Source organism: Centruroides vittatus, unplaced genomic scaffold, assembly GCF_030686945.1.
Source record: "Centruroides vittatus isolate TY-2023 unplaced genomic scaffold, ASM3068694v2 contig_577, whole genome shotgun sequence".
Taxonomy (NCBI): domain Eukaryota; kingdom Metazoa; phylum Arthropoda; class Arachnida; order Scorpiones; family Buthidae; genus Centruroides; species Centruroides vittatus.
Window position 1 is genome coordinate 329,383 of NW_027122345.1, and position 20,138 is coordinate 349,520.

Here is a 20,138-nt window from a genome sequence, read left to right on the forward strand (position 1 = left end):
CCAGTGGCCCTCGATCGAATAATAAAATATATTTTATCTCTATTCTTTTCATGAATGCAGTGCACTCTGTAAACTAATGTGTCTAATTTATAACGCAGACATCTCTGTTCTAACAAGAAACTACAAACCATATTAATTTATAGCATCTAAATTAAATTTTGTCGTATGTTTCGCTGATATATATATATATATATATATATATATATATATGTATTTCGTTATAACCGCATCAATGCGTATTTTATCAATTATACAGTACGTAGGAAAAGGCCTAAATCAATTATAAAGGTTGAAAATCATAACATTTGGTATATACAATATTAATTCACTCGAGCGATTGTGGATGATATTGCGTGATTTATAAATACCCAAGTCGGCGGATAAACCTTTGAGAGGGAGTCACCCGGAAACGGAGTCACGTGACAATGAGTCACTTCCTGCAATCGTTTCGTAGATGTAGATCACATGTGGACATTTATTGCGTCGAAGTAAATAACAATTGTTTCTGTCAATATTATCGTTAAAATGTATTAAATCTCTGATTTTTTCTGTATCGTATCATACGTATTTTTAGATATAATATCGAGACGTGCGGTCAAAAACGTATTCAATATATTTGCATTACCTCGCAAATCGGGTGTCTACATAGCAGAGCACGTAAAATATCTGCGTTTATAGGAGGCTCATTAGTTTTTCTAAGCACCTGTAGTGAAGGAAGGATACAACATAGATTGAATTCTAATTTTCCCCCTAACCATAAAGTGGAATAAATATTTAAATATCATCTTTCTTAAAATAAATATTATTTTTAAAATTACGATTGAAGCATGAGAGAAATCTCTAATAATAAAAATCAAAGATAAATTCTCAATAGACGTAAATCTTACGTGCACGATAAGCTATCGAATGGATATGTTTAGATCGAAATCCTGTTTCGGTAATTTGATAATCTTTTTTAATAGTAAACAAGATTATCAACTGATTTAAAGAATCGTCAGTTTTAATATTAGCAAGTAAATATTAAATTTACAATTTTTGGATTCGATTTTTCCCCCCTGAAAAATTATTCACTGTAATGGTCTATATACATACCATAACATAAAATAAACATATTTAAAAGCTATAGATCTAGCTTAATATATTTATTTTTCAGAGTGGGCCTCCGGGAAAGAAGAAACCATTTTCAAAGTGAGTAGTGTTTTTCAAATGAAACCTTTTGAATAAAAATGTGTATTATTGATAGATGAAAATGTTTTGGAAAATATCGTCAGATAATATAGTCAGAACGTATTGAAGTGTAGGTGTGTAGGATGCAAAAAACTGGGAAGATATTGTGTTGATTTGGCGAATTTAGGCCAAAGAAACGACTCGAAGAGTAAATACTAGGGCTATAAATGCCCATATAAATATTATTAACAATAATTAAATTCTCATCTACTCGATACAAGCAGAATATCGTCCACATATAAATTAAAGCATTAAGTATTTAATAAAATATAAAAAGCAAAGACATAATTTTACTTAAGATTGACTGCAATGCTTGAGTAACAATACGACAAGGTTTTGTTAGTTAAAAAACAGAAGGAACTTGTAAATAAATAACTCAATATTTGAATGTTAACATTTGGATAAATAAATGTCATTCAACTTCTTTGGAAGATGTTAGTTGAAGATTTTGAAACATGACATCATAATATTCATGGCATTAACTACCATTAGGCACATTAAAGACCTCTTCTATTTTAAAATTATGCGCATTTAAATCTTACTCGATGGCTTTAAAATTTAAACTTATAGATTACTAAGAAATTATGTTAAACACGATACACGGAAAGTCTCTCAAGTAAACCTCACTCTCTTCTACCCTTCTACTAGTTTATCTGGGCAAAAATAGAGCGGTTTTTTAATCTTTTAACACCAGACTCTATAAATATCACAGGTTTCTTTACAAAAAAATTCGGAACTTTTCAAATATTACTGCCTTTTCGTATTGACTAATTCATTTTACTTGTAACACTTTCATCAGTAGTAAATATAATTAATTGAATTATTTGTCAAGATTCATTAAAAAGAAATTATGATAAATTATAAATTTTAATGAAAATTTAATTATAAGAACAAGCCTATTTGATTACAATTCTTAGCTACATCTTCGATAGGAAAACTATAGACTTAAGTAGCCTGAAGGCCTTCGTGAAGCGTGATCATATATAAAGTGGTAGTCGGAAGAACACGTCTTTTAATATTAACTAGAAAAGCCGACATATTATTTAGTATCAAGTATTTTAATATATTAAAATTTTTTAAAAATTAATTTGACTGAATCGCTTATATTAAATATTATATTTTTGGCAAGATATTTGCTAAAAAAATCAGGATAATTTTAATATGCCATTCTAAAACAACGTTTCTTATAAACCATTCCATAATTTAAACTCGGAATTAATTAAATTTATTTAGTGTTTACAGTTATTATGGTCTAATTTGCATTAAAAAAATTTTTCTAGAAGCTTAAGTTTGTAAAATGTAGGAGGATAAGTTACATGTGAGTTGCTATTTTACAACATAACGGAAATAGATTTGGGTAAATAAGGAAACAGTTTTTTCCCTGATAGATCAAGGATTTTATATCGAGTTATAATAAAATAATTGATGCTAATAGATTGCCGGGGAAGTGGAAATAAAAGGAGCAGCTCCGCCATCCCTTTTTAATGCCTCTTCTTTCAATTAGACTCGTTCAACAAGTACACCGTAACGAGAACCGAATTAAATATTCCACCCGATAAAAAAACAGAATTGCCTCAATTGCAAAGAGGAAATGCTACTTTGATCCCCTATTAGGATTCGACACACCCTGTTCAGCCAGTGGCGAATTTGGTCAACACCTGCAGTCAACTCTCACCTGCCCCGCGGCTTTCTCTCCTCTAATATAAAATTTTACTTAAAACTAATCTACAAACTTTAAATTGTACCTTAATGCTCGTTCTGTCGATTTAATTTAAAAACGAATATCTTAAAAAATTGCCACGTCCAGATAAGGTCAAGTTTTTTTCTCCTTTTTTTTGGAAGGTTGGCAGTGCCAGAATGCACTGAAGGTAGGAGTGTAGAGTGTACCCCGCCGAGTGACAGGCGACGCAGGTGGATCTGACAGCTCTAGAGATTTTCCCACAGAAGGTTGCGTTGTTGGGCGAGGTGCACGGATTCTAGCAAACATTTTACACTACGGTACGGGTACAAGAACTGATGAATTGCAGATGCGAGCCGAAGATCGCTTTCTTTAATTCCTGTAAATCATTCGAAATCGAAAGATTTGGCACAATGTTTGCTCGGGAATGTGTTAATTTCAAAATCGGGAAGTGAACATTTTAAAATTCAACAGGAATAAACGCCGAGAAGTGACATAAACTTGTCTTCGTTGCATAGGTGTCACCTTGTATTTCATCACGTAATGACCTTCACCCTCAACCCATTGTCTTCAATCCGTTCCCATGTCGTAAATATGCTTCCCTCTACACCCGACGAAAATGTCTAGAAGTATCTAGCATAGAAATTTAAATAAAAACTTTAAATATTAAAGCGGAAAGCTTAACGTTATTAAAATTATAAATTAAACTTTCCGAAACGTGGATTTTCTGTATTACACGAATGAAATAATACAGTTTCATTTTAGAATTTTGCCGTATTTATTGTTGAATTTCAGAAAGAAACGATGATAAAATACTAAGTACAATTGATAAAAGAAGAAAAAAAAATTATTATAATTCAACGCTTAGCCATATTTTCTCTTTAAACCCTGCGGAAAATTTTAAAAATTGCAAAAATAAATCGGGTCTTTAATATTTTTTTTATCGCACTAAAATCAAATTTTATCTACTTTCAACCTAAATGTGATTTTAATAACTTAAAAATGTATTTAATTTTAACTTGACAACTCGTTAATTGTCTTTCGAAAATTAGCTAATTTAAAAAAGGAAAAAAAAATTAAGGGGGACAAATATTAATTTTAAAGGCACTTTAGAACAAAAAGTTAAGAATTATAACAATTAAATTGCACTTTTTAAAATTATATAATTAGACTTTAACTGATTTTTAATTGTTAAGCGATCATTTATTTCTAAACTCTAAATGAGAATATAAAATCCGTACTTGTATAATTTAAAAAAAAACTACTTTGGTCATACGGAATTAACGACAAATTTCGATAAAATTGATTTATTAACAAGAGGAAAAAGATGATAAATTCCTTTATTTGTAGTAGACCTATTGAAATTAAGAAAGATGCTATCGTCCAATATTTCCTCAATTAGATCTACCACTTAGAACTTTCATCCAACCCTTGACAATCTATTAATTTATTTCGAAAATTTGATAGATCGATAGCTCGAAAGTTTCTCACCAAGATCGCGTTTCTATCTTCCATTTCCAAGGAACACACTCAAAAGAAAATGGACATTTAATTGCGTACGGAAAAAAAAAATTATTGTGTTGTACCGTTAAAGCTGGATGTATCTCCGCGGTACTTTATCAAAAATTAAATCTTTTTACAATGATTAAAAGTTTATAGCACTGCTGTAATTTTTTCTTGAATGATGAAATGTGTAGGTTTGCTATATTTACACAAAATATTATCTATTTTTAACGATCAAGTTATGAATAAGTTTACAGATTTTTGCAGCATATAAGCCTGTAATCATAAAAGCAAACCGCTTAAATTATTTTATAGAAAATATTCTTAAGTTAAAAACAATTTTGAAGATTAAAGAACTTTATTATTAATCATTAATCACAATAATTTTATTCTTCTTTACTCAGTTTTCGTGATAGAAAAAGAAAAATCTGAAACTCTCTAACCCCTGCACCGAATCAACTTTTGCGCCTTAAAAAAGAACAGCTACTACTTAACGAATATTGTAATTTGTGTATTGGAATTTCAGTTCTAATCAACTCTTTTCCAATAATTAAAAATTTTCTTAGATAAATAAACAAGAAAACTCAACTCTTATCTAATAATCCGGCTCCCATAAGGCACTCGCCGAATCAAATTAAAATTCCGGAATGTGATTAAAATAATTCTACAAAAGAAATCCAAGAAGCCAATTTGCAAAATATGACTTCATTGTGATTGATTGCTTATTAACCCGAACCATTGTTAGAAGAACCCCTAAATGTGTCCTTGAAATTATTTTGGAAAATATTCTTTCCTTTTACACGTTTTATAAAACACATTCCACGGCAGTTAGAACGGGGATTTAGAGCTGTTTCTTCGATTCTCTGGCTGTGTATTTAAACTGTAGCAATTCAAGTTTATCTAATAAATAGAAAGGTTAGAAAATTAAATTAAAATCCTATTTAACTATATTTCTGATATTTATTTATTTCCATTTTCCATTATTAATGCGTTTTACTACCACGAAAATATTCTACTTTTGCCTTTTCTCTTCCTCTAAGAACTCGGTTTTCCGATTAGATTTCATAATTTAATCATAATTTATTGAGATTTAATGACGTAAACAGCATCCTTTACCAAAATAAAGAAAAATATTTTAAAGATAATTATTATATTCGAAAAACTTTGAGAAAAATGTAAGTATTTAATTAAAAAGCAAAAGGATATAAAGGCAGCTAAAAATCTGGAAGTAGAAAGAAATCGAATGGATAAAGAAGAGTTATTAAAATATTTAAAACCGCAACCCTATTTAGAATATCGTATGGAAGTTCGAATTCTTCTCCGAGGGCAGAAGGTCGAATATAATATCAGATGACCTTTCTAAACGACAGCTGCTGCTTGCTACGTAACCGGTTCTGCAACTGATGGCGCATCTATTCCAAGTACAGCCCTCGCCTTTTGCAAGCCACACACCCGTGCATGACAGATATAGTCTGCGAAAACCATTTATGCAATATAATCACCCATTTGTTATTAGGGGGCATGCAGAGTTTCGTTGTAAAAAAACGCCAAGTTTGTGCCAACGAATAAATAAATAAATAAAGGCGTTAGCGAGCATTTAAATAAATAAAAAAAAACTACAATTAATTTCACAAAATAAAATAAATAAATATATCAATCAATCCGATTAACCGTAAGCAAAAATTTTATAATATTATAAAAGTTTCGGACGAAATAACTAAAAAGAATGGTAAAAATTTCATAGAGAAAATTTGAAAGTAATATTTTTAGCCTTTTTTATAGTGTTATCACCAAGGCGATTATCCGTTTTAATCTATAGAATGAAAAATATGCCGCATCATGCTAGATTAGCAAACCGAATCACGATTCACGTTCGAATTCGAAATTTCTGCCCCATCATTTGTTTCTATAATTATTCAGTTCGATTATCCGTGCTAGAGAAGTATCGTTATATGCGTTGGGAGCAAAGAAAATGGTTTTTGCATAGATCGATTCACCCATCCAAGTAATTAGAATTTCTATTCTAGAATTATCGAACAGTTTCCAATAAACCGTTACGTTATGATTCTTACGCCTTGGAAACAGAGCCGTAAAATGTTGCAAACGTAATGATAATTTTTACGAGAGATAAACAGCATAATAATTGGAACCGAGGTCAAACGGTGCGAGAAATATGGGTCGTTTTAAGGGCGTGGTGGAGGAGAAAGCTGGCCTTGAGTTTGAAAAGTGCGCTGCCTCGCAACATGCGTTACGCCAAAGAAAGAAACACGTTTCTTTTCGTTACGGACGAGACGTTTGGGTGATGCGTGGGGAGGATGATTGGCATTTAGGCGTGTCGGGACGGTACTACTACCGAAGTACTCGTGAATTCGCGAATATAATATTGTGAGTGAGTATTTGACTAGAAATCAAAACACTCGAAACGAATAGCAAACTCGCTGGAATGTGAGTGGTAGGTAAACCGCCGATCAAAACGATATGCATAAACCGCTACAGTTTCGGAAATATTGACACAATGTTGACACATAGTTTCCACATTACTCTTGGCACGGCGTTAGTACAAAATGTCAATCTGCTCTCACGCAGTTGACACAGTAAACATCGCATCCGGGACCTCTCCGTGTTGTCACAGCAATCTAGGAAGAGATTGTGTCAATCGATATATTCGGTCCCTTTCTCTGTTCCCCACTCGCTAAACAGGCCTCGAGGCCATTGTCTTGTCAGCAGGTGAGTTTAGAGGCCAACTTTTGATAAGCGGTATCCTATTATGAAGATAGGTTCCTCTTATCGGGATGAAGATAATTAAGAGTGTTATGTAAGTTACGTCCAAAAGACAATCGTTATCGCAAAGATTTTCGCAACTTTTCATCGATTCCTGCTATATTTTAATTATTTCTAATGTACGAGTGTTCTGTTGTAGCATTCTCTCAAACAATATTTAACTTATTCGATATTCATGTTTTTGTTTCTATTTCTGGAATTTCATTATCTCAAATTAATGCGACTTTTAAAATTTTCACTTTTTTAAGACACGAAGAAAGAGGGAATTATGGAAATTCTATCAGTTTACCAATATTACATTGGTCTTGCACTGAAAAGCAAATTATTCTTTTCTGAATTTTTTTCTACTTTCATAACTTTAGTTCGAAATTGTTTTGCGCTTAAATTATAAATAAACCATCGTTCCCCCCTTCTTATCGCACTCCTGACGCTTATTTCAACTCGTCACAAATTACAAGAAAATACTCTAAGCAAACACGATTTAAAATTATTGGAAAACACAAAAGTCATTTATCAGGAATTTAAAGGAAAGCAGAGGAGAAAAGAATGAACTTAATCACAGTAACATTTCTCATTTTTCAGAAAATATATTTTCTTAAAATTAATATTTCTGAATATAAAATCCTCTCACTACCTTTTGTTTATTTCCGTTATTTCATTTGAAATTTTTATTTCAAATAAGACCGTCAATAATAGGAAGAAGAGGAGATTCGACCAAGGAAAGTGAATAGCACATTATACCTTTAAAATTCCTTTACTCTCAATTGCCTTCAACTAAACAGTTCTATTATTTGCTCTACATAGTAGACTTAATTACTTTATCATACTATTTATATATACTATGCAAATTAAATATTAGCATTTTTTAACCTCTACCATACAAGAATAGAAACCTTATTTTATATTTAAGTTATGATTTTTAAATGAAATTTTAAATTATTTCACTTTAGGTCAGAGTTTTGTAAATAGCGGGACGGAATCACATGAGAATTTCTGGGTTGATTATTTTAAAAGGGGGTCGCCGACTTGAAAAAAATGCTCCTTAAGACGACTCTCCCCATAAACTTTTATATAAATCGGTTGAAAAATATGGAAGTTCCGAAAGAAAAACGTAATTCTTACAGATAATTAAAAAATAAAACCTATTTTAAATTAAAATAATTTCTAATCTACTCCGTAGATTTATAATTATTTAATTATTTTAATAAGTTTAGAAATTTATACTTAAAGACGGAATTTTTCTTAACTAGAATTTTTTGCGCAAAACAAATGTTAACCTCTAATAGAATAAGTTTTTGAGCAGAATTTTGATTATAGGTGTTGTTGGGGATTATTTCTGAAATATCTTAATTAATGAACTATTTTCTTAATCTTCTTCATTTATTAGAAGCAGTTTTTTTGTTTTGTTTTTCATTAAGAAAGAACAAACGGTTTTCGGATAAAGAAACGGACGAATCAAACAAGAAAAATCTATATTACTAATTGCTTAGCTTAATCAAATGACGTCACACTTGTCTAGGGATTTTCATTTACATTAAAGATTTTTTTTTTCCTCCCGAAATTCCACCATTCCTTAAAAACTTTAAATCCGATCATAATCCGTGGAATTTTCCGAAAGTCCTTCTAAGCCAATTTAACGACAGAGTAGAGAACATCCGAAAGATTATAAATTTAAGAATCCAATTTAGGATTTAAGAGACAACTAATCAGAAAAAAAATTAAATTATGAGATTCCCGCCTATCTGATACAATTGGAATGTTACTATTTACAATATAGCGGTCGCTTATTTTCCTCCTTGTTGGGTCTGCGATTCTTGTATCTAGTCTAAGTTTAAAATCTAAATCACGTAATTTATTGTATCCCCAGAAGCACACGATTTACTTTAAAAGGAAACTGAAACGAGTGAAGTTGGTAAGAAGAGAAGAATTCTCCATTGATTAGATAGTGTTCTAATCATGATTGAACTGATTTACGGTTTAAAAAATTACTGAAGAGGATTATGAGGATAATAAATATCTAAAAATACAATCTTCGTTAGATGAGGAATATAAAAAAATATAATTTATATACGTTATATATTCCTATATTATATTGGAATGGCCGGATTTGCGTACGAGTAACTGCAGCTTACTGCCTCACACTTGTCTATAACTTAGGGCCTCATATTTTTAAATGTTTCATTATTTGGTGGAGGGAAAGGGCCTGCTATGTGCTATGGCTTAGGGTCACAAGTCAAAGTCCAGCTCCCGTATATAGGTTATATACACTTTTACATTTTGAAGATGACACCAATCCTTTGGAAGTTTGCGAAAATAAGTTCAGTCTAGGTGATGCTCCGGGTTAACAAAAAGGCGAAACCGAAAATCCGTCTCAATCGGGCGTTCACTCGATTCCTACAAATATCTATGCAAGATTATATTCGTAAAAAAAGAAAGTAGGTTAACTCCCACACTTATTCCCAGTGGACGCCCATCGGACAAACCTCCCGCATTTCACATTTAACTGTTCCCAAGTACATTAAAATGTCCGCAGTAGGCCTAACCTCCAGCCTTATTTGAAAGCTAGTTTACAAAAGAGCTTTCTAAATTATATATCATTCTATGGTATTCGCTTAGGCACGTATGCGGCTCTTCTTTAATTGCACCAGGAAAGTACGAGCTGGATTAAAAAGTTAAAAAGTAAATCAAAGTATAAATGTATATTAAACAATTTTATTAATATTAATTTATTAATTGATATTTTTGGCATCAATAAACTTTTAATTATTTTGAGATTTTAAGTAACCTGACAAGTTTTTAACTCTAATGCAAGTCCAGAGTTTTTAAACTTAAGTATAGATTTTTTAATAAATGATAATATAAATAAATGGATTAAATATACGTTGACACTTTTATACGTTTAAAATTGCTCTATTTGAAAATTTTATGTAACCTTTTACTTTTCAACGTAAACTTCAGGAAAGTTCTTTTACGGTATAATTATTTACTTTATTGCTTGTAATTTATAATAAATTAATAACGGTAAAAAATTGCCGTTTAAATCTCTACATTAAAGTTTTATAATAGCATTAAGATTGTTTTTTATCCATTTAATCACGTAAAAGTCTTCGATTAAAAATTTAAACTTTAAAACAGTTGTAAAGGTTTTGTAAAGCAAATGTAAAATAGAAAGAGATTAAAAAAAGAAGAAGAAAAATACAGCGATTCTGCATTTGTGATTGTGGCAGCAGTCATTCTTTCTTGTTTTGAAAGCATAACATGCTGAGTGCTTTCCGAGCCAACTTTGTCTTCAACTCCGAGAGGAGATGGCGCAAAATAGACTTTTATGGGCGCCGAGAGACATACCATTGAACAAATGGGGGAGATGCTTCTAGGGTGGGACTTATTCCTCTAACTGGCTCCTACTTGTTTTGTATCGCAAGATACGTTATTGTTCGTAAAGCTTTACGAAATCGGGCAGTTTTCTTAACGCTCTTTTCACTGATAGAGTTGGCACAGTGGCGTGATTAAAATTGCTCCTTACCTGGCATAACAAAGCATCTTTATCAGTTCGGATAATTGCCTGTCTCTATGCATGACTACTAATCTTATGTGTTTATAAGAAACATCTTTCTCCGCTATTTTAAAATATTGCCGTTCCTTTCGTAATAGTTGTCGATAACAGCCAAAAGGGATCGCAACAACTACTGTCCTTGTTTAGGCGCCATAATATTTTGGGTCAGAAAAAAGAAAAAACCATTCTGCCAGCTCACTTGGCTCGAGTAGATAATCTAGATCTACTGGAATTTCCAGTCTCATATAGAAGATTTTTCGATAAATTAATCTGAAATCGAATCTGGAATCTACAACTCGGTTTTTCAACAACTATCAGAAATTAAAAGTTAATAACTTATAAATAATATAAAACAAACAAAGGTTAATGTGTGTTATATACATACGAATATATTCTGAGCATTTTCTATGTAATAAATACTCGCATTCAAATAAAATATCTAAAAATTAATAGTGCATAATTAATTCCAAAATTTAAAATATTAAAATAAAAGGAATTTAATTTTAAAAAATGGATGTATTGAAGCTTGATCTGACTTCATTAATTAAACTAAATTATCTTTTAGTTTTACATATATTTGTCTATATAAACTAGAAACCACATTCTTAATTGAAAGAGAATCTAAAAAATCAAGTATTCGATTCTTAATTATATAATGAAATTTGGATAGAAAAATCCCTTCGTTAATACCAAATAGTATTATTAAAAGATATAGTAAAGGAATAAATTCGCATATTGTCTAGATTCATTGTGTTTATATAATTCGAAATCATTGTTTAATATATATAAATTGTAACTGATAGTAATTGAATTGATCAGAAGCATCGATTGATAGTGAAATGGGGGAAAGCTGAGTTTTATTTTAATGATCCATTCAAAAATAGCTCGGAAATGCATTTTCTGCTTATCTCTTATATTGGCCTAATTTGTTTTAAAACTGGTTATCTTTAGAATTTGATTTATAATTCAGGATTAGATACAGTTAGACCTACTTATAACATGGAAAGGAAGACAATAAAACAGAAAGTACTTTTTAAAAGCCCCTTCGAAGCCTACTTTCCCATAGACTTTTATTTTATGGTACTAAATTCGTTTCATTACCCTGTAATAAACGGTCCTTGTTTTCGAAAAGTATATATTTCATCATCTTTTATTTAAATTGTTATCGAAATTCTGGATAATCTACTACAAAAAAGTTAATTTATGCAAGAAAAAGTCAACTAAGTAACAATTACATTTGAAAAGAATTAATTATTCACAAAAAATAATTATTTCTATCGTGTATTAAATGTTTAATATTAAATAATATACATAAAAGTTTATAAGCAAAAATTTGAATAAAGATTTTAGTAGTCGAGTTAACTAATTTATATAGAGTTATTAATTGTTAAAATATAAGAAAAGAAAAATTAAACTGAACGATTGAAGGGGGAAAAATTTATTATTTTATTGATATGTGGAGTAAGAAAGATTATGAATATTTTAAATGTAAAGATCCACGTTTGAATTTCAAGTTGATTTTGTTTGGAAAAGAGAAATTCCGAAATGCAAACTTAAACTGCAAACATTTCACGAAAGTACAGGTACAATATTTATAATGCAAATTATTTTTCAAAACATAGCTATTCTGAAAAATTCACTGTTTTTCCTACCATCCATCCAATTTTGAATTGATACAAATAAGTTGTCCAGTATAAATATATATATATATGTGTGTGTGTGTGTATATATATATATAAAGAAGAAAAAGAATCGAGTTCTGTTATTCGATTCAATAGTTGTATTTTGTATAAAGTGTTCTTAGGAAGATTATTTGGAAGTAAGAAATCCGATAGCCCCGGGAAACGCAAGTAATCTTTCATTCTTCGACATAAGACATGGAGCACACAAAGAGTTAAAAAACATCCCTCAACAATAGATAGCAGTTCAAATAACGTTTTAAGGCCTAATATACTGTAGCAGATGCCATAAACATACTTTACTTTGGAAGTAAAATTTATAATAAAGTTCAAATTATGTAATCTTATTCGGTGTTGATATTACACTAAACAAAATTTCAAAATTTAATTATGAATAAGACTTTAACATAACACAGATGTTGACCATAAAATTCGCTATAATCTCTAATTTCATTTAGAAAATATTTTTAAATTTAAATATAATCCATTTAGAATAAAAGAAAATAGAATAAATTTCTACTGTAGATTATTTCAATGATTCATAACGACAATTCACAAAAAAAAGGAAAAAACCCTGAAATCATGCTTACTCAACAAAAAATTAACTTGGCTTTAATTACAAAGAAACATATCAATTGTAACTGAACCTCTTAAATATCCTCATCCTGCCATATATTAATCCATCTATAGGATTTATATAAGATAGGAGGTAGTTAATCCTATAGGAAAGCCATCTTTCCGATCGTAGGATTTTATGATCGAAAGACTGCTGGACATAAAGTACTTTTATGGCGGTTCCTCCATATTTTCTTGCAATTAAACTAACAACCTCTTCCTGCAGTGGGTCATCAAAAAAAGCTGAATGGGAGTAGGAGTGGCACAGAACCATACTCAGGATCTGTCACAATAGGATTTAAACATAAATAGGAACTGACTGCTCGTTTAGTAGGTTCTTGGGCTTATAACTACGAATTGACATTTTAATTTCTGTAATAATTTATAAATGGGTAATTATACAAACCTTAATGGGAAAATTACTAAAAAATGAAAATAATTTACATTCTAAAAACAACTTTAGATAATATAAGTGAATTATTTTTAAAATTATAAGTGAATTATCTAACAATTTTCTCATCTAACCCTCAAAGAAATTATTATAAATATACTGCATTTCAATTATTACTGAATGCATTTTCAACTATACTTATCATCGTTACAATTAATTTATTGGAAAATAAATTCTATTCCTTTAAGGAAAAAATACGAATTCAAGTTCTTATTTCTATCCTCTTAACGAATTTTTATTTTTTACAAATTAAATATTACTGAAAACAACCACAAAAAATTAATTAAACTGACTTCATAAATAACTGTTAAAAATAGTTTTAAATATGATTTATCTGTAAATTACTGCAGTTAATGAGGTTTACTTTGAGACACTAATTAAAAATTACTCTTTAAATATCTAAACACACAAATACAAACATGCTGGATATACATGTGTTTATGTGTGGTGGTTCTGGACGGTATTAATAATTAGGACATTTCAATAAATACTATAAATTAATTTTAAAAATCAAGAAAAAATGTTCTTTTATTAGCTAAATAATTTCTGAGAGTGATAATTATCTACCTTTAAATTAATATTCATAAAAATCCCATATTTTATTGCTTTCACTCGATTTTTTGATAATATACAGTATATATATATACTAAAATTCACGATTGATTTGGGCAAAATCATTGTTTATGTTTATTTATGGCTATGGTTCTATTCAAATAGCTGAGTGAAGTGACTAAACAGATATTTGGAGTATTTTTATCATCGTAAAAACCCTGCTTACCAGTAAAACTTTTTTTGATGACCTTAAAAACAAACCTATAATAGTTCTATTACACTATTTATCATCCATTAATTTATTATTAACGAAAACTATTTATTAAATTTAATAAATTATAAAAGTAATTAGAAAAAAGATATTCCTATTGTATCGATCTAAAGTTTGTAATTAAACCCTTAATATGTAATCTAGTCCATGGATAAATTATTTAAGTATAAAAATTACTTTCATAATAGATATAAATCTTTCACGTTATGTTATAAATAATTTTCAGTCAAAAGAAAAATTAACAAATGTCTGTGGTAAAATCATGTTTAAAATTGCAAAACTATTAATAAAATAAAATTAAAAGTATGTAAAATCAAAATGGAATGGTATAAATATATTTATTTTGTCATCTATGCGTGCTTTAAATAGTTTCTTGCTTCTGAACCGAAAAGGGTTTAGGAATTTTAGTGTTTTCGAAAACAGTTATTGAGCAGAGTTTGTGTTTTCTCCCAGTTTTTTGCAACCAAACTATTTTAGTTAGAAATTGAAAACACAAGACTAGTTAACAAAAATTACTTTTATAATAGTACTTTGTGTGAATAAGGCCTGGGGACGTATCAGGTCCCAAGGTCAAAGAAAGCATTCTGAGCACCACCTCACAGGTCTTGCCATTGGCAGTTCCTGACAGATAAATTGTTGGGAATGGGGAAGGGGAGTTTTCGGTCCTTTTTTATATATACACCCACGAACTCCGTCCCTATTTTTGCAAAGTAACAGACAACAGAACGAAAATAGATATATACAAAGTCCACGGAATTGGAAGGGAGATTTTACACACCATTGCTTTGTCTCCTGCTGGGAAGGTTGGTTGTAGCACTTTCTTCATTCGATCAATCACACTTCACGATCACTCATTGCAATCACACACTGAAGCTGCCATCTGCTATCCGTTCCTCGGCGAACCTGAACAAGTATTGGACAGTTGTCTACATATACATTACTATTTACACATCTTTTAACACGTAAAAACACATTTCACCGCTGTTTTTGCCACAGACCCAAGTTTAAGACGCTTAAATGTGGAAGTTGCATCACTTTTTCCAGACCGACTGTCGTTATTTTCGTACAACCGTATAAATCTATGCACCTGAGCTGATGCAAATAATCTGCTATAAGACTCAGTCCTTTGTCTGTGATCCTACTGCACTGGCCGATGTTGAGCGTATGCAGGTCACTGAGAGTCCTGGCGATGCGATTCAACCCTTCATCACTAATGGGACATGCATTGAGACTAAGACTACGCAAATTGAAAAGTCCCTGGGAAATATGTAAAAGTCCTTGGTCGCCTACCTTGTCACAGAAACTGACGTCGAGCGTCGTGACTCTTGACCCTCCCTCAGTCAAGTACGCCATTCCGACATCAGATATATTATCACAGCTTCGAAGGTTTAACTCTCTGAGAGATGGCATCCGTGCTAGATGTTTCAGGCCCGAATCTGTAACACTGGCACAAAAACTTAGATTGATACTCTTGAGGTGATGTAGTCCCAGACTCAAATGTCTCAAGGCATCGTCTGTCAACTTCTGACAGTCCTGAAGTCCCAAATGTTCTAACGCCAAAGTGCCATCGGCAGCTTCTGTCGTCAGACCTGCCAAATGACCTATTCCCGTGTCGGACACGTGTCGACAACTTCTGAGATTGAGACTCCTTAACCTTTTCAGTCCCCAGGCGATAAGAAGCAGTCCCGTGTTAGTGACATTCGAACAACCACCCAAATCTAACACTTCTAAATTCTTGAGATATTGCGCTATTCTACCCAGACTGGAATCGGTCACCTGCTTGCACATACTGAGGTTGAGCACACTGAGTGTCGGCACTTCGTGGACAAAGGCGTGACTAAGCCACGTGTCGGTCAGATTGTAGCATCCGATGAGGTTGAGACTTTCGATATTTGGCACACCCAGCACCACATCACGCAAACTGCGACGGAGACTGAGAACTTGGACACGTCGTATTCCCCTCTTCACTAGACTTGGAAACAAAGACGGATTGGCTCTCCTCAAGTGGAGTTTAGCTTCCACACCCCTCCACACAGATTTGTGATAAGCCGCGTCACGCCAGGCGGTACAAACCTGAGCAGCATGTCCTTTGTCCCTGACGTCGAGATAACTAAAGATGAGGGCAAGAATCTCAGGATACAGGCACGAAATATGCGCCGTCGGCCCAACTGGGCAGCTGCCCTCCATCTTGGCGGCACAACACTGCCACACTCTCGTCAGCACAGCACCGCTTCCCTACTCTAGTGCACAGACACAAGCTGGCTAACTACAGTCCCGCATCCTCTCGCGAGAAATGAGAACCACGTAGCCACGCTATTGGTTCGTTTGGTTGAGGCGCCTTGTCCGATCTAGCCTCGCTTTCACTCGGAGGCGGGGTCGGGAAGGCCAGTCGCCACGCGCAGCCTTGGGCGCGGCGGATGCACACTCTCTCCCTGGGGTGTCTGCTTCTACCTGCCTTCTACCTCTACTTCTCTTCTTCTATCTCCAACAACTAACTGCTAATTTTATATTCACTCCAACTTTTCTTTCGCGCGCTCCTACAAATATATTCCACACCCAATCACACTCCACACAACTACACCGCGTGTAATCACTACTCCATATCACACTAAATCAATATTTTCTAGCTGTAGTTCGATTGAAATGGGACCGATAATCTATAGAAAGAGAGTGCTATCAAGTTCGAACAATCAACGCGTTTATTTATCGTACCTTATTCTAAACAGTCGCGTGTCGATACAGATCGATGACCCTTTTGACTGTTTACTGGGGAAAAAAAATTAAGCATATCTTTTGTACATTTGCAAAGGTGTTATCGATTGGATACTGCTAATTCCGAATCGATATTGACATGGATACGAGTCAATGTCAGCGTTCCTTCCTCCCATGTTTAATGACCTTCAAAAATTAATACGTACAGTACATTTGTCATCATTTTTCCAACCAAATAAACTATTTATTTATTTATTTTCAACTTAATATTTAGATATTTTGTTATTTCGCATTTTATTTTTCCTCTTATTTAATCGTCATATATTTAAATTATGGCTGTAAAATCAGAATTATAGCATTAAATATATGGAAATTCGTTTGACGACAGTTTTTTATACATTGAAATTCGCATTTTTAAAATTTAATTCTTGTAAATTTAAAGACCAATTTAAAAAGAGAGGGGAAAATATATTAAATTAATTTTAAATATTGAAAATAACTATCAATGCCTAACATTTTATTTATTTATATATTTTGTGTATTATTTGTATTTAAATACATATTTCCCCCTCTAAAAATTCACTTTTTTTCGGTTCAAATTTAATTTTCTCTACTTCAAAACTATGATTTTAAACTGAATTTAAGTGTAAAAATTTGTAAAAATTTCTACTATAATCGTTATAAAAACTATTATTATTATTTGGCGCGTATTTCTATTCATGTGCTTGGCAGAAAAGACGAGTGACCTTCACGAAAAGATCTATTCGAAACACTTGTAAACCCTAAAATTTATTAAATTTACATGCAGGAAAATTAAATTTCGAAATGACAGTATTATTAAAATACAATAATTTAGTAATTTAAAATTTTTGTAGTTAATTTTAAAGCTTGCTAATTTGAATAAGTGTTTAATAATAATTTTTAAATTAATTTATGAAGTCTGTCGTTAAAATGATCTGTCCTTATGAATTTGAATGAGTGTAAGTTGAGTCACAGTTTTCGAAGTTGTGACCCAGATGGAGCACAAACATGTAAGATGAGTCGAGTTCGTAAAAAGTAAAAGAAAAAAATATATCTTTATTTTTATTTACTTTTTCGTTTTCATTGCGATTCTTTTATCATATATTAGAAACGTTATATATTCAGAATTTTATCTTTTTATCATAAGATTTAAATAGTTTTTAATGAATATTTAACTGGAAAAAATATCTACCTAATCCTAAAATATAATTTTTAATCAAATATTAATTTTAAATATTTTATTTTTAATTAAAAATTAAATTGAATCGATTGCTAGATTATATTATTTTTTTAACCTTTTTATCTTGTATAAAAATGTTCATTTTAGTTATTAAAATATTTTTATTTTTTAAATAGGATAATTAAAATTATTTTATTAGTTTCTACGTAAAATGTTTTTTGTTAAAACTGGATTAAATTTACATAGATTTATCGTAGTTTTTTAAAAAAATAGTTATTTATTTATTTTGTTATTTTAACTGCAATGTTTCTGAGAGAAAATAGTATAGAATTTTAATGCTGTAAGAAATAATTAAATATTGGACAAATTCTAATGTAATTTCTCGTTAGTTTATAAAACAGATACATATTATTCGTCTATATATGTATATACTTTTTTAAATCTTGTATATCAGGTAATTGTGGCTGTATAATGGTACTTATATCTTCTCTTCTCATATGGTTTGGAAGGATCTTGCTGTTTAATTCTCTAGACTCAAACTCGAAGAATCGTCGGTAGAAGTGATTCCTCTAATGCCATCTGTCAAAGATCCCGTAAAAATGCAGAGCAGTGGTTTCCTTAAAGCTCTTCTTGCCGTAGATGAAGATTACATATTCTTCCTACGTGTCATCCCGAGATGAGACTATCGTCCACTGATAATTTATAGTTCCTGGAGGGAACCTTTCTTAACGAGAACAAAAGATCGTCCTGTTCACGTCTTGTTCCAATTTCTTTCCTTTTTTTCTCGTCTCGTTTATTTTTATTACCGGTAACAACTCGAGATGTCTGCTGAAACCATGATATTCTCGTCAATTGTTCCTGATTCGTTAGACTGAAAATTTATCGACTCCATTTTGAAACCTTTTCTTCTTGGAAATTTCACGAAATGACTCGTTATCATCACTGAATGGTCTTAATGCTAATCCAATAAACAGTCTCTTTAAAATCTATGCTTCTTGCTGCTTATGATATATAAATTTGCTTCAAAAAACCAAAACAAAGTTTGAGTTGTTGGAACAGAGCTTAATTCTGAATTTTTCAACAACTTTTTATATCGATTTAAAAGTCTACTTGTACGCGGAATTAACTATAAGAATGGTTTGAAATTCTTAATTCGTTCGAGCAACCAGACGTTACTTAGAAAATTAAGATTTTATTAAATTAACTAATAATTTATAACAATGATAGCTTGATTAAATTTCGGTATTGCTTTACAGATGATTTATTCGAATAATAATAATAATTAATTAATTAATACTTTGTATTATACGAAAATGTTAAACTAAACTTTGATTAAATGAAACAAAAAACATTTCTTCCTATTTTAAATTAACCATAAACTCGCACACAACAGGAAGATATAAAAAAGTGAGGAAAAAAGCAAAGGCAGAAACACGGCTTCTATCATAACAGCATCTAACCACACGCTAGAATCCAATCTCCACAGTTTGGTGGGGTGGTTGGGAATCCTGCAGAATTCCTATCGTTAATCCTGGAGGATTATTAGACTCTTTGGGAGAAACGGGGGAAGCGTTGTTGGTGACAGTATGAAGCTCTACAGTGACTCCTGATGCATCAGTCTAGATCCCGTTTTTCTTTTATGGCCTGATCATATGCTTAATATTCTTATAAATTAAACCAGATGCTTATCTGGTTATAGGAATTTTAGATTCCTACTGAATATTTAAATTTCAATTATACGTCTGAGAAATATTTTTCAATAAGAAATTTTTTCTTTTTTTTTTTGTTTTAATAATGCCCGAAGCACAAGGGAGATAAATAAAACATCTTTTCGTGTAAACAATGCCTATGATATTTAAAGAGTGATATACATGTCGTAATCACTCTTCCGGATCATATGGTTTATCAAAATTAT

The 20,138-nt window shown here is 31.3% G+C and overlaps 2 protein-coding genes across 3 annotated transcripts in view; one reads left to right on the forward strand and one right to left on the reverse strand.

The window, feature by feature from the left end:
* The window catches only part of LOC136979074 (protein Wnt-5b-like), a 224,643-nt gene that overhangs the window by 85,058 nt on the left and 119,447 nt on the right, over positions 1 to 20,138 (forward strand). For both annotated transcript variants that reach the window (XM_067274978.1, XM_067274977.1), the window contains one exon: positions 1,154 to 1,188. The gene's annotated coding sequence lies outside the window, so the exon portion shown is untranslated. The remainder of the gene's footprint in view (positions 1 to 1,153; positions 1,189 to 20,138) is intronic.
* Ppa (Partner of paired) lies at positions 14,810 to 16,574 on the reverse strand. The gene has a single exon (XM_067274973.1). It carries the CDS (start codon positions 16,495 to 16,497, stop codon positions 15,286 to 15,288), a length of 1,212 nt encoding a protein of 403 aa, XP_067131074.1. The 5' UTR covers positions 16,498 to 16,574; the 3' UTR covers positions 14,810 to 15,285.